Genomic DNA, 15,453 nt, shown 5'->3' on the forward strand with positions numbered 1-15,453 from the left:
GTGAAAGTAGATTTAAAAAACCCCACAGAAATCAGCAGAATATAGACAAGAAAGTAAAAAATATATAAAGAAAACAATGTGGGAAGAAAACCAAAATTAGCGAAAGAAGAGGACGAGAAGAACCTCCCTCATGAGAAGGGCTCGCTGGGTGGTGAGCAGGAGAAGGATGGGCCTACCAGGTCGATGGCGACCCCCCCCCCAAGCAAGCAGAGGTTCACGAGGAGGTAGAGGTTAGACAGCCCCAAGGTGGCAGGATTGCGGGGGAGCTGTGAGGAGATGAGGGAAGAGTCGGGAGTGCCGGTGGGTGCGAGGAAGATGGCGGAGAGGCCCACAATCAGAAGAGGGGGCATGGGAGGAGGCTCTAAGGTCATCAAGGAATAAAAAACGCTTACCTAGTAGGTGGGAGACAAGAGAAAGCCAGGTGGAGAGCGATGATGAGGTGGCATCGATGGATAAAAGCATCGAGCCCGGCAGGAGTTGGGGTCGATGGAGAGAGGACTGGTTTGAGGACATGGGGAACTCCAGCCAGGCAGAGTTGGAGGAGGAAAAAAAGAGAAGAAACAGAAAATAAAGGCTATGGGACAGAAAGAGGGAGGGGAAGGATATTGAGGGGTCGAAGATGGCCCTCCAACAAATAATTAGTAGTTTCTCTTGTACAAAAAAAATCAGTGTTGGGAGGGCAGAAGGAAATTAAAGAAAAGATGGATAAATTAACCACAAGGGTTACAATGGTAGAGGATAGAATGGAAGAGAGATTGGAAAGGAGGGAGAGTGAGATGAGTGGGACGCATGGGAGAGGGATGACAGAATGAGGGCAAAGATTAATACTTTGGAGAACCAGAGTAGGAGGAATAATATAAAGGTGGTCAGGTGAAGGAGGGTGTTAAGGGAAGAGTCCCAGTGGGTTTTTTTCAAAAAGTGGATACTCAAAGTGCTGGGAAGGGACATAATTGGCAATTTGGATACAGAGTCCGCCGGTCTCTAATCCCCTGCCCGGTCCCAGGTCAAAGGCCCAGCTCAGTCCTGGTCAAATTCCTTCACTACCAAGAGAGGGAGCTAATTTTATGGGCTACCGCTGAGGGAGCAAAGGAGAGAGAGGGCCTAGCTGTGTGAGATGGGGATAAGGCCTTTGACAGATTGGAGTGAAACTTTTTGTTCAAGGTATTGGAGAAATTTGGATTAGGACAAACATTTATTAATTGGGTTAAGTACTTTACCACAAGCTGCAAGTGAAAATTGTAACAAATGGGCAGATGACTCCAGTATTTCTTTTGAGAAGGTCAGGTAGGTAAGGTTACCCATTGTGATGAATCTGTGTCATGCTGTCAGTCTTTCGCTGTGCTTAGTCTGCTCTCCTGACATTGGACGTGCATTATCTCTACCATTAAAGACACTCCCCTTGGCTATAACTGTATATGCACCCATTATCCCCATTCATTATTATATTACTAAGTTTCTACTAATAAAAGCCACAATTTCGGGTTAACTACACAGCCTTTGGTTTCTTCATTAACTGGCACTTCACCCATTGTCCCCAGTGCTGTTCATATTAGCCAATGAGCTGCTGGCGGAAGCCATTCGGCAGGATCCAGCCATAAAGGGGTTTAAGGTGGGCCAGGTGGAACAAAAAAAATCAACCTTTTTGCTGATGATGCGTTAGTACATTTGACGAACGCCAGGGTGTAGTTGGCCAGACTAAGGACCACATTGGAGGACTACAGGAATATTTTGGGGTATAAGATAAATTTAGATAAAAGTGAGATCATGCCTTTGATGAATGGGGATTATGGGCAGTTCTAACAAGGAAGTCAATTCAAATGGCCGCAAGAGGCATTAAATATCTGGGGATTAAAGTAGATAAAGCTTTACCTAACTTTTACAAACTTAATTATCTCCGGAAGATTGAGGAGGACCTGGTTAGATGGAGGACTCTGCCTATAATTTTAATGGGCAGAGTCAATTGTGTCAGAATGAAGGTGATGCCAAGGCTCCAATATCTTTTCCAATCGTTATTCTTTTCATTGCCTCAGGATTTTTTTAAAAAGCGCTTAACAAGTGTGTCAGAAGATTCTTGTGGAATGGGAAAGCAGCAAGAATCTCCATGGTAAGTTGACATTGGATTATAACTTGGGGGGGGGGGTTTAAAATTACCCAATTTCAAGAAGTATTACTGGGCAGCCCAGGCGAGGTTTTTTGCCTTACTTTTGAGGGAGGCCCCCTTCCCCATCATGGGCACAAGTTGACTACACTTGGTAGGCAAAGCCAAAGACTTCATATATAAGTGGGATACCAAATTACTTTCAAAGAAAACAGACAGTCCCATCCTAAAGCGTGTAATCCAGACATGAAAAAGAATAAAACAATGTATTGGATGGAAGGTGGGGATATCCCCCAAAATGCCTTTGACCTAGAATAATTTAAGGCCCTTAACTGTGGATAATAAAATCCTGGATTTTTCTAAGATATATTACATATTCCAAAGTGAGGGCCAGAAGCTGGACTTACACAGGTCGAGGGAGAGATGGGAGTCGGACTTGGGCACAACAATCAATAAAGAGTGGTGGTAAAACCAGTGTAAAACCCCATGATGGGGTCGTCAACACCAGATACAGTTTGGTGCCCTACAATTTCTTGCACAAGTTGTACCTCACATCATAAAAATTACACAAATCAAAGCCTGAAATTTCAGAAATGTGCTTTAGGTGTGGTGTGGAGGTTGGAACTTTTGTCCACTCCACCTGGCTATGTACAAAGGTGAGACCCTTCTGGAAAGAATTGGGGGACATTCAGAAAAAAATTACACAAGTGGATTTTCCATAGGATCCGGAGTTCTACCTTCTGGAGATATTGGGGACATGAGCTTTAGATTGACAAAAGATCAAATTCCGTCCAAGAAGGTCGCCTTCTTGCTTTTTCAGTTTATTTTTAAGGTTTTTTTTCCCCTTTAGCCTTTGTGTTATTTAGCCATCCTGGCTTTTTTTCCCTTATGTTCAGTAGGGCTCTTTGACTCAATAGAAATTTGTATTTGTACAACTTAATTGTTTGTTTCAGTAGGGTAAGGGTGGGGTGGGGGGCAATAAACACACACTATATATTGTATGTTTGAATTTTTAGAGTCTATGAAAATCAAAATAAAATATTTTTTAAAATTCTTCACAAATAAAGGAAAATAATTCTGCAATGGAAATAGTATGCACCAAAACTCTGCTGTTCAATTGTATGGAAATCGTGGTGGCTCTGCATTTGGCTCACTGGGTGACATTTGTGTTCCTTCCTACTCCCATGCTCCAGTCCCTCTTACCAGGGCCCCAGTTCCCATGCTCCAGTCCTTCTTACCAGGGCCTCAGTTCCCATGCAGTTTTCCTTTTCAGCTGGTTCTGATCCTCCATGCTTTCTTTCAACTCACCTGGTTTTACCTCCCTTGTAACTTATCAGGATCTTGTTTTCTGTGAAATTTAAATTTTAAATTTTCTAAATTCCCCGTAAAGTCTGAGTTTACTCACAAAGTAACGTGCTTCCGCAGTCAGTGTGGGCTGCCAGGAGGGTGGGTTCTGGTTCTGAACAGATTCCTGAATGTGGGGTGGTGGCGGCAGCTATCCATGCCAGACAATGTAGGCAGGGCTTTTGATTGTTGACTGGGGACCTGTGGTAAAAGGCCTGGCTACTACAGAGATGGTTTAACAAAATGGCTTTTATGCTGGAGCCAGGGTGCAATCACAGGGAGCTGCCTCCAGCACTATGATTTCTATGGAACACGACAGCACAACACAGGCCCTTCAGCCCACTATGTTGCGCTAACCCATATAATTCCTTTAAAAAAGTTCTTAACCCACTCTACCCCATAACTCTCCATTTTTCTTTCATCCATGTGCCTGTCTAAAGCCCCTTTTCCACTGGCACCTTGTCCTAGTACTTGACAGCCAATCTACTGGTTAAGGGTCCAGTGTGAAAGCTCCTTAATCAGCAGGCATCAAATCACGCCGGGAATGATACAACCTAGGTAGGTTGTATCATCTCCGGCATCAACTGATTAAAAAGTTAAAAACTTTGCTGGTCTATATAAATTTCTAGAGGGAGGGGGAAGAGAGACAGAACATGCGAATGATGGCAGATCTGCCCACCCAGAATTGTGTGCGGCAGAGAAACCCATCCATGAGTGCTCCATGCTGCACGGAATTCTGGGAGGGCAGGTCCACCACTGCTCTTTCCCACAGTCTTTATAAATTGTGCTCCTATGTATTTTATACCACATTCCCGCGGTCTTTTATAAATTTATAAAGGTATAACGGGGGCTGAAGGGCTCATACTGTGCTACATTAATTAGGCATGATTAATTTTGTTTAAATACAAGATCATAATACATTGATCAGGATTTAGGGCAGGTCCACCATCACTCGATGCGCTACTCAGATGTCATTGGTGGAGGATAGAATTCCCTAACCCTGGGGATGTCTTGTGATGCGAAAAGGCACAGAGAAATGATTAACAGTGATCCAGTGTGAAAGGCAAAAATGGCTTCCTTAACGGGTTCACTGAACACCCAATATACTGGTTAGCCATTGTGAAAAGGGCTTAGGAGTCTCTTAAATGTATTACGAGCTCCCATTTCATTTAGTGTGAGTATCACTTTAAGGGCAAGTACAGACTGCAACCCTTCTCAGCTGTGAAGAGAATGGGTGGCAACAGCTAGTGCAGGTTGTACCCAAATTCGCTAATTTGGATAGGAGTAAAAACATTTGTTGCTTTTTTCAGGGACACAGGTGGTGAGGGTGTTATGCGTGTGAAACACTGAAGGAAACACCAGATTTGACCAGCGACCATCTCATCGAACATGGAGCAGGAATGACTGTGATAATGGACAATTTGGCTGATTCTCCCTGTGACGAAGAGAAGAATTGCTGCATCGGATTGTGACCAAAGAAATGGTAAATTTTGATTGAGCTGTACCTGGGTTTTGAATCCATCATGGAAGTCATGCATTTCGTTTCCTCTACACAAAGGAAAGGGAAGTTGTGCCAATCATTCCTACAAAAGGATATTTCTCTGGAAGAAACTAGATGAGGATTTGTGAATTTTTGGCAGTCCAGTCACTCAGTCTCTCCTATTTCCTTCGTGATTACTTCTGTGCATCAGTTTAAAAGTCCATGTTTCGACTGGATTTCTAAGACTGAACTTTGGAATGACTTCCAGAATTATGCTTAAGCTGTAATGGTTTGGGTATCTCACACACACACACACACACACACACACACACACACACACACACAGAAAATTACTTACAACTTAAAGAATAAATATGATACATTCATTAAGATATGGCAACTGTACTTGGATTATGAAGGGGTCCAATTATAAATTTGGCCCTTCAATGTATGTAATGAGGCGATATCCCCAAAAAGAATTACGAAAAATGAGGGCTCTGATGGTACGTGAAGTTATATTTTTGTATTTGTGGGAAGGGGAGGAAAGAGGGAGGGGGGGAAATTTTGTAAATATTCAATATACTTGACGTGTATACAAGTTTAAAGATTGTGTGAATATATTTATGGAAAATGAAAAATAATATTTAAAAAACATTGGTGAAAGGTTACTTTTAGTGTCATGTATAATACATAAAAAATGTAATACATATTATATACTTCAACTTTTGTCTACTGTAAGGCAAACAAAGTTGCCCTGAGCATTGCACTGTGGCCCTAACAATAGAACCAAAAGAGAGACCCTTCAGTGACACTCAGGGTTCATGGATTTGCCTCCAGTGCTCCCGCAGCCTCTACATCCGCACAGACTTCAGTTCAAACTATTGGCAACCCGAGCTGCAGATCCAAACCTCCAATGTAATCAAAAAGACTTCAATGCCTGAGGCCCTTCGGGAACCCTTCTTGCTTTGAGCACCCTCTTGAGTCCCCGTCCTGAAAACTGGTTCCTATAAACCAGTCTCCGCCCACCGCCCATGCGGGCCCTTTAACTGCAAGTTGCCAACTGTCCACAGCCTGCATGGGCCTTTCAGCTGCTGAGCCCCTCGGTGGTCTGCTGCCGTGGTCCCTGATCTGGAGAATCATCTCCTATGCTTCTTCTCAATAGGTGAGGGGGAGATGCTCTCCCCATTTCTGGTGCCCTGCACAGGTTCACTACTCCCCCAGAGTCTGCAACCCTGGAGTCTGTAACCCCTAGTATTCTGCCCAGCTTAGGCTCTGCCATCCTGGGCACAGACCCAGTGTTTGCAGGATTTAAAAAAAACCCATCAGTTCCTTTAATGGGCCTGTACAGAGCTGTCAGCATTAAGACCAGATGGTAGAACCCGGTGGAGCAGTGCTGCCATTACAGCAGCTCCGGCCGGCAGCACTAGCATTTTTTTCTGCTATTTTACTGCTTGCTACTGGGTAGATACAAAACCTCACTGGTTAAAGTATAAACAAACATCAAACTATTCTCATCATAAATGGAATCCAACTACATAGTGCAGGACATTGAAACTTAAATCATTTGTTTTAAACATTTGAGTTGGGAACATAAACAATTCTTTTTTAGTCATTATTCTTGGAATTTAATCAGATACTCACAGATCATAATGCTGATTCCACTTTGGGTCTAGGGTATTCTTTACCGTGTCTGTAGAATGGCACTGGCCTGATCCATCCACTACTATTTTTGCAAAGGGATCAGGCAGTCCTGAATGGAAACAAGATGTTAATTTTTTTTTGTAATATCAGACCTTGGTTTCCTCAGAAAAAAAATTCACAACAAAAATGTAGAATTATTTATTCTTAATTAATAACGCTGCTTACAAATTATACTATTTTCTACAGAATCTTCGATTTCCAATTCTCAACCCAACAAATGAAGATATTTCACCCTCCTCTCCAAAATGGCAAGGCACAGCATCAAATGACTGCAGCTGATAATAATCATTTTGAGGAACACCTATCATTTGAGGTGTCTTAATCTCTTCATTTTAAACGCATTCATTGACAAGTGTGTGCTTCTGCCACTTAATGCTTTGATTTCTGGTACAAGTTTTGTGTTTTTCACCACTGCAGCAAACCACTGAGAGAGACAATTGGCAGAAGATTGATATAATGCTATTGCACATTAAGAAATTAAGAAATAGCTAAATAGCAAAGTCAACAAAATATTAAGAAAATTATAATGTATAACAAAGGCAATCTGCAGAACAAGAAATATTGGTGAAGAATAAATGAGCAAGTTCCATCAGAATGGTTAAATTAAGGAGTCTTCAATCAGGAAGAAAATACAATTAATTTGTTCATGATATAATTGAACTCTATTCTGGATAAAAACAGAAAATGCTGAAAACACTTGGCAGGTTAGTCAGCATTTGCACAAAGAGAAGCAGAGTTAGTCTTTCAGGATAAACGTCTTTGCATCAAAACTTTTCTCTGCCCACCTTACCCATCTCAGCTGGAGAAGAGTGTACTGTTTATGGGCTGGGCAGTTTTAAGTTTGGATTTTGGAGGTGAAAGGAGAGAAAGAAAAATAATTCAGTCAAGGATTTGTTCTCAGGTAACCAATAACAAAACTATCTAGTCAAAGTAGTCTTAACACTTCACAACCCTGAAGACAGAGGCAAGCTATCTAGAAAGATGCACATGAAATGCTGGTAAACTGAATTAGTATAAATAGTTACTTTAAGGATGGCATGAATCTGGTGGGACCAAGGACGTGTTTCTGTGCTGAATGATTTCTACTAGTAAGAACTATATATCTCAAGTATTTCTTATTCCAACATCAATGATTACAATACACATAGGAAAAAAAGCAATAAACTTTTCATCCAGACTATATTCACATCAGACCATTTAATTTTTTTTTGCAATGCACTTCTACAAAAAGATATTAATTCTACAGTTAAGGTATGTTAAAAGGTACATGGGTACCAGCAATTTTTTTTGTATACAAATGAGCTACGACCCAAACTCAATTCTTAGTTTGAAAGATCTATGGTACATCAATCTCCACTGTCCTTGAACTAGAGACGGATATAGGAAGCAAAGCATGGTTTCTGTGGACTCCTGCTGTAAATGCGTATGAACTATGAGTGAGGACAACATGGGTGCTTGGATACAAAACCATCAGTTTTCAAAACCCAGTTAATTTTGTTTATCGAAGTTCCTATGTGAATATTAATTAGGATGTACAGTGGGGTTTTGCCAGGATTTTTGGAATCATACACAAGAGAATAATCAGGGGTTGCAAACTACCCAATAAAAATACTGTTGGATCTAAAACTATTTTAATTTTATACAAATATTCTAAAAACGATTGAATTTTCTTCCAAAAAGATTGGATATGTATACATGACCAAACAGCATGAAAGGTTTGGGATTAAATAAGTTTCAGCTTGCTTTTGTATATTTAGCTTTATCCGTAGCGAAAAAATGTATTGCTAGTACGTGGAAAGATACAAATATGATTGATATTAATAGATGGCATAATGAGATGAAATACTGTTTAATAATGGAAAAAATTACCTATGTTTCACATGATCATTATAATTTTTTTTTAATAAGTGGCTGTTATACTCAGAATATTTACATTTCAATTTATATTGATTAGATTTTATGTATATTTAACTTTTTTTTTAATATCCTTTCTTTTTTCTTTTTTATATATATATATATAAAAAAATGTTCATGTTCATGTTTAATTGTTGTTTCTGTCATATATCATTTGTTTTTTGAACGAATAAATGAAGTTTAAAAAAAAGAGAGTAACCGGGGTTGCCTATGGTAAACAAATAATGGTGAAAGTAATGGTATGGGGCCAGATGGTGCAAATAAGAGCCAGAAAGGGAGACAGAAACACAGCCAGCTGAATACTGATTAATTGATATAAGACAGTAAAACTTGAGTAATCCCCAACATCCGATTGTTTGGAGATCCTGCTGGTTCAGTATCCAACTTGCTCATTAATCCAGAATGGAAGTCAGCAGCCCCAAATGCAATCACGGAGCTTGGCTAGACTGTTGGGGACTAGAACGCTCAGGATCAGGAATGGAGGTTGGTTTATGGCGACACATAGGATCCACGGTATTTTAGTATTTCCCACTCCCTTTAAAAACACTACTGCAAAATTTATTACACGACTGTGAAATTTACAGAAGATTAAATAAAAGTTTTTTAATGGAAGCAACGCCTAAAAGCTCGAGTCCAGCACTTCTAATGTCTATTGGATGCCAAATGAACTAAATTTTGCCATAATCAGAACAGCTTTGAAATACCGATCCAAATACTGGAACACTCATGACAAATTGGACAGATTTCTGACAATTATTTTAGAAATCTACTTTATTCATTAGAATGCTCTTCAAAATATTTTTGAACTGATAATCCAGCTTCTTTTATTTTTACTGCTAAGACAGTTTTGTCTGGTGACATCCAGCTAGAATACTTACTGAAAAAGTCTTTCTTCACTAAGTTCTTCGCACATAACACTAGAAGTAGAAAGGAGAAAAGTTATTTAATTGAAACAATTCTGCACCTTACAAAAATAGTCAAACATTTTGATTAATAATTTAAACAACAGAATTTATAAGGTCATTAAAGATTTGGAGAGAACTACACGTTATGTAAAACTATAGGAAAAAAAACTATTTTGAACGTCTTAGAAATGGATTCAAAAAATTATGCAGCTGATTGACAGCACACTGACAGCTGAATTTACCCCAAATTGAATAATCATTAGATCAACATTGCAAACTACTGTAAAGTAAGCTACACATCATGTTTCCCATTGCAAAACAGTGAATGATCTACACATTTGCCGATGACACCACGGTCGTCAGCAGAATCATTAGGCAGCAATGAGGGATCATCTAGTTGTCACAACAATCACCTTCCACTCAAAACCAAAGAACTGATTGTAGACTTCAGGAGAGGGAAATTAGGAGAACACGAACCAGTCCTCATTGAAGGGTCGGCATTGGAAAGGGTTAAGAACTTCAAACTTGGGAGTTAATACCCCACTGTGTAATTGGATCATGGATTTCTCCACCTCCAGACCACAATCAGTGAGGATTGTTTAAGAACTTCACAATCTTCATCAGTACCTGAAGACCATAGGGCTGTGTTCTTAGCCCCCACTCTACTCACTTTATAACTATGACTGTGTAGCTCTGTACGACAATAACACCATCTACAAATTTGCCGATTATGCCGCGGTAATGGGTTGTAGAAAGGATGGGGATGTCAGCATACAGGGTGGAGATTTAAAACTTCGCTGAATGGTATACCAACAACAATCTTGCACTCAATGTCACCAAAACCAAGGAGCCGATTGTTGACTTCAGGAAAGCCAGAGTTACACAATCCAGTGATCATTGGGGAATCACAGATGGAGAGGGTGAGCAAATTTAGTTTAATGGGAGCCACTATCTCAGAAGATCTTTAAATAGAAAAATACACACAGAACCATAGAGCATACAAAACACATTTATTAAGTCACACTAGCAGGAATGAGGAATATTGATGTCAGGTAGAGAATGTCACCCTTGTCAATATCGAATCTCATTCAAAGAACACAGGGAAACAGTACCATATTTAAGGCATTTTATGACAGCAAATCTCTTACAAATGAATAACCAGGCTCACTATTACAAATCCTGGTCTAACACATCCTAAGAAATGGAAATAATTAACATCAAACAGTTATTCACGTGTACAAATTAATTCAAAGAGATTTAATTTCTTACGTACAAATGAGTTAATGTCTAGATGGTCCGGTTCTAGTATACTTTAACCTCTGTGTTCTGTATACCTGAGATTTAGACTTTACTTATCATATGTAAATTACCAGTCGAGCAGTAAAATCAAACTCTTAACATTGGCAAAGGGAAAGGCAGCCTAGGTTGTGGTAGACACAGAACAGAACTCTGATGGTGCCTTTGCATGTGCGCCCTATGGCCATTGACAAGGTATTGTACAGCTGCCTTTTGGCCAAGAAACTATTTATGAATGGAGACTGGTATCTTTTCAGTTTTGGCCAGATTGTCAAAGCCATTAACACCTTTGTAAGATTCAGCTTAGGAAATGGCTTTGGATGATGGCTTTGAATAATTAGTTTTATTGGTGATTTGGCTTGTCTGGAAGAAGCAGCAAATTGCTCAGTAAACATACACGCATTTTTTTTCTAACACCAGTTTTAAGGCTGGGGAATAAAGACAAAATCAGTGGTGCTTCTGCTTAATAATTGCAGTTTCTGGATGGCTCAAAAATAGAATCTTTTACAGGCCCAACACACCAATGGCATTGTGAAGAAAGCACGTCAGCACTTCTACTTACGCGGGAGTTTGTGGAGGTTTGGTATGACACCAGAAACCATGTGAAATTTCTACAGAGGTGTGTTGAAAGTGTGCTGGCTGGCTTCATTATTGTCTGGTAAGGGAACACCAACATCCCTGAGCATAAAGCCCCCCCAAAAGGTAATGGACACAGCCTAGGACATCACAGGCAAAACTCTCCCCACTATTGAGTACATCTATAGGGAATGCTGCCATCAGAGGGCAGCAGCAATCATCAAAGACCCACACCACCCAGCACACATTCTGTTCTCACGTTCCCATCAGGAAAGAAGTGTAGGTGTCACAAGACTCGCACCACTAGGTTCAGGAACAGCTGCTCCCCCTCCATCATCAGACTCCCCAACAACAAACTCAATCAGAGACTCATTTAAGGACTCTTAGTTGCGCATTTCATTGATTTTCTTTTGTTCTCTCTGCATTGCACAATTTGTTTACATTCATTATCTGTTTACAGTTCTTTTATTTGTTTACATGTTCACTCTGTGTACAGTTTATTTTTTGCACTACCAATTAGTGGTAATTTTGTCGCACCCGCAGGAAAATGGAAAATATGTGATGTCATGTATGTACTTTGATAATAAATCTGAAATTTCCGGCTGTCGACATCTCTGAAGATATGTCTTGAGATCTCCATGTCGATGCAATCATGAAGGCTCACCAGTGGATATACTTCACAAGGAGTTTGAGGAGCATGTCACCAAGACCCTTGCAAATTACAAGTGTACTGTGGAGACCATTCTGACTGGTTGCAAGTGCCATTCCTCAAGGCAGGAAAAGACTACAGAGAGTTGTGAACTCGGCTAACCCCATCAGGGGCATCAGTCTTCACTCCATCGAGGACATTCATCTAGAGGCGGTGTCTAAAGAAAGCAGCCTCTATCCTCAAGGACTCTCATTACCATGGCCTATTCTCACTGCTACCATCAGGAAGGAGGAAGAGGAGCCTGAAGATGAACACCCAGTGGTACAAAAACAGCTTCACCCCTTCTGCCATCAGATCTCTGAACGGACAATGAACCACAGACACTACCTCAGTTTCTCTACTTTTTTCAACCAATTTATTTATTTTTAAATGTAACATAGCAATATTTGCACCTGTAACACTGGCCATGAATTCTGATCCTTTTGATTTACAATTTGCCACAATGGTGCATTCAATTAATCTTGACAATCTTACTTAAAAACATCCATTCTCTAATTTATGCAGAAAATTACAGTTAATACTTGTTTAAGCTCAATGGCATCTTAATGGACAAATGGTTTAAAATAATGCATATTTCTCTACTAAGCACATCATGGGGTTATGCATTTAAAAATAAAACACTGAAATAACTACAGATTACCAAACCATAAAATAGCCCTAAATTCCAAAAGCAACCATGTGCTTGCTGAATAGTTCTGTAAACTACAAGAATAGATATTGAAACACTGTATTCTTGAAATGCCATTTGTTAGTCTCATTGAGAGAACCCTTGCAAGACAACAGGCCCTGATGACATACCTGGCAGGGTACTTGAAATCTGTGCCAACCAACTAGCCAGTGTGTTCCCGGACATTCTCAATCTCTTATTGCTGTAGTCAGAGATTCCCACCTGCTTCAAAAGGGGATCAATCTTCAATCAAAATGAGCTGCCTCAATGACTATGAGACTTTAGTCATGGCCAGAATTAACACATACCCAAGATCTGGACCTGCTGCAATTAGACCATCATCATAATCACTCCACAGCAGATGCAATATCACAGGGTCTCTGCTCAGCTCTAGATCACCTAGACACCAGAAACACATATATCCAGCTACCCTTTATCGACTATAGCTCAGCCATCAATGCCATCATTCCCTCAGTGCTGGTGAACAAGCTCCAAAACCTGGCCCTCTGCACCCCACGCTGCAACTGGGTCCTTGGCTTCCTCATCAGAAGATCACAGTCAGTATGAATTGGAAACAGCATCTCCTCCTTACTGACCATCAGCATAGGCACACCTCAAGGATGCGTACTAAGCCCACTGCTCTACTCACTATATACCCAGGACTGTGGCTAGGCACAGTTGAAATGCCATCTACAAATTTGCCATTGGTCATTGGCAGAATCACAGATGGCAATGAGGAAGTGTAGATCAGCTAGTTGAGTGGTGTCTCAACAACAACTTTGCCCCCAGCATCAGAAAAACCAAGGAGTTGACTATGGACTTCAGAATGAAATCAGGAGAACACAAACCAGTCCTCATTAGGCCCTTTCAAACTGCCATGTAAAATGGGGTTAACCAGGCAATTTGCATGGTTCGCAACCCAGTTACATGGTGATTTGAAAGCGGTCAATTGGGTCCATGACCTACCTCAGAGGTGGTCAGAGAACCCAGTAAAACTTACCTGGACATCTTGATCCGGCAGTTTGAAAGGGGAAAATGGGCGAACCGATTACTCTGGCGACGTCAGGGCTTGAGTCACAGGGAAACCCCTGGCTGAGGTGCTGCTGCCGCAATCAGGAGGGAAAGAGGTCACTGCCACAATGGGGGGGGGGGGGGGGGGGAGAAGACTTGGGGCCGCAATGTGCCACTGTTGCGACCACTGCTCCAGTTCGGAGTGACGGGTCAATGTAGGAGGGCTGGAGCAATAGCTGTCTTCCTTACCCATAATCTCCCATGCCTCTGGAACTGCTCTGCCAGCTCTTCTTCCCCTTCTTCTTCCAGGTAGAAAATAACCAAGCTTGAGATCTCCAGATTTAAGGACAATTTCCTGCTGTTCTCAGAAACCTCTACACTGGCAAAAGATGACGCCCTTGCACTGTTTTTTAAACAATAGTTTTCTCTATACTTTATGCTGCTTAGCTTGATAAGACATTTTCTCTCACCAGAAGTACTACTCTGGTGCAAACCATCAGGAATTGCTCAAGATCTCACACATAAATACTGGACTCCAGTTTTGTTTGAACAGAGACCATCAGAAGAAAGTTAAATTTGCATCTTCCCATTCATTGTAATTTTTTGCCTTGTGCAACAATGTACTAAGCTGGGTCGTGTACCCCACCGGTGGAACATGGGAATATACTGATGGGGAGTGGAGCTTAAGAATATTTTAGTGGGGCGTAGGAATATTTTGGAAAATAATTAAAAAGTTTGTTTAAAAAAAAACTTTTTATGTTGGTGTGGAAGATATGACTCAGTACAACACAATTGTGGTAACTTCCAAGTAAAATCACTTTGTTCTTTTTATTTTCATAACATGTTTTTGCTCTTCTGATGTTTTTCTGTTGTTCCCTCTTATTTTAACTGTTGTTATCCTTGGTTAACATTATATTTTTTCTGACCAGTCCTTATCATCATCCATTCCAAATTTTCTCATTGGGAATGAGGATTCCAAATTATCTCAACAATCGTGTCTCTGCCCTTACCCCTTTATTTTTTTTTCAGTTCAGTAGCGAGTGAGACTTGTATTTATATGCATCTTTGTGCATTAGCATATTTAATGGAGGGGGGGGTAGGTGCCACAGGCCAAAGCCTGAGGGGGACGCCAAAATTGAAGGAAAAAATAGGGACCCTGGAAAGTAAAGCATGAGGCTAGCACAGTTTTGATGCACTCTCTGCAAGGAAAAAATGTCAGAAACCGTGCTAGTTTTTTTTTCTTGTTTTTTTTAAAGGGTCAGTATTCTTCCTTTGATTCGATCATTACTTTTATTACATTTTTCAATTCTAAGGCATCATAAAATATTGATTAATCTGTTTCAGGGAGCTTGCGCTGTTTTATTAATTTGTTTCAGGGAGCTCATGCTGATGTATATTAAAATATTAAAAATGAGCAGACCAAGCAAGCAAAAGGTTTGTCAATATTCAGTGGAGTTCTTGAAGTTTGGGTTTATACCTGCTGTACATAAAGAATGTACACCTTTTTGCCCATTATGCAAACAGACTTTGACAAATGTATCAATGAAAGCAGGCTGTCTTGAAGCTCATTGGAGGGCAAAACACCTTAGCCATGTCAATTCAAAATTGGAACATTTTAAATCACTGAAAGAGAAGTTTGAAAATAGATCAAAAATCACTTTATTATTTGCTGCGCAAACTACAGCCCTGAATCGTACCCTTGAAGCTAGCTATGAAATTTCTCTACTGATAGTAAAATATGGGAAGAATCAT

The 15,453-nt window shown here is 40.4% G+C and overlaps 1 protein-coding gene across 9 annotated transcripts in view; it reads right to left on the minus strand.

Moving 5' to 3' along the window:
- smurf2 (SMAD specific E3 ubiquitin protein ligase 2) overlaps nt 1-15,453 on the minus strand; it is a 267,194-nt gene that overhangs the window by 154,420 nt on the left and 97,321 nt on the right. For all 9 annotated transcript variants that reach the window (XM_069929731.1, XM_069929730.1, XM_069929733.1 and 6 more), the window contains 2 exons: nt 9,416-9,454; nt 6,564-6,672 (listed from right to left, as the gene is read on the minus strand). In XM_069929731.1, the coding sequence (XP_069785832.1) occupies nt 6,564-6,672; nt 9,416-9,454 (148 nt within the window). The remainder of the gene's footprint in view (nt 1-6,563; nt 6,673-9,415; nt 9,455-15,453) is intronic.

The sequence above is a fragment of the Narcine bancroftii genome, chromosome 3 (assembly GCF_036971445.1).
Source record: "Narcine bancroftii isolate sNarBan1 chromosome 3, sNarBan1.hap1, whole genome shotgun sequence".
In the NCBI taxonomy this organism is placed as follows: Eukaryota; Metazoa; Chordata; class Chondrichthyes; order Torpediniformes; family Narcinidae; genus Narcine; species Narcine bancroftii.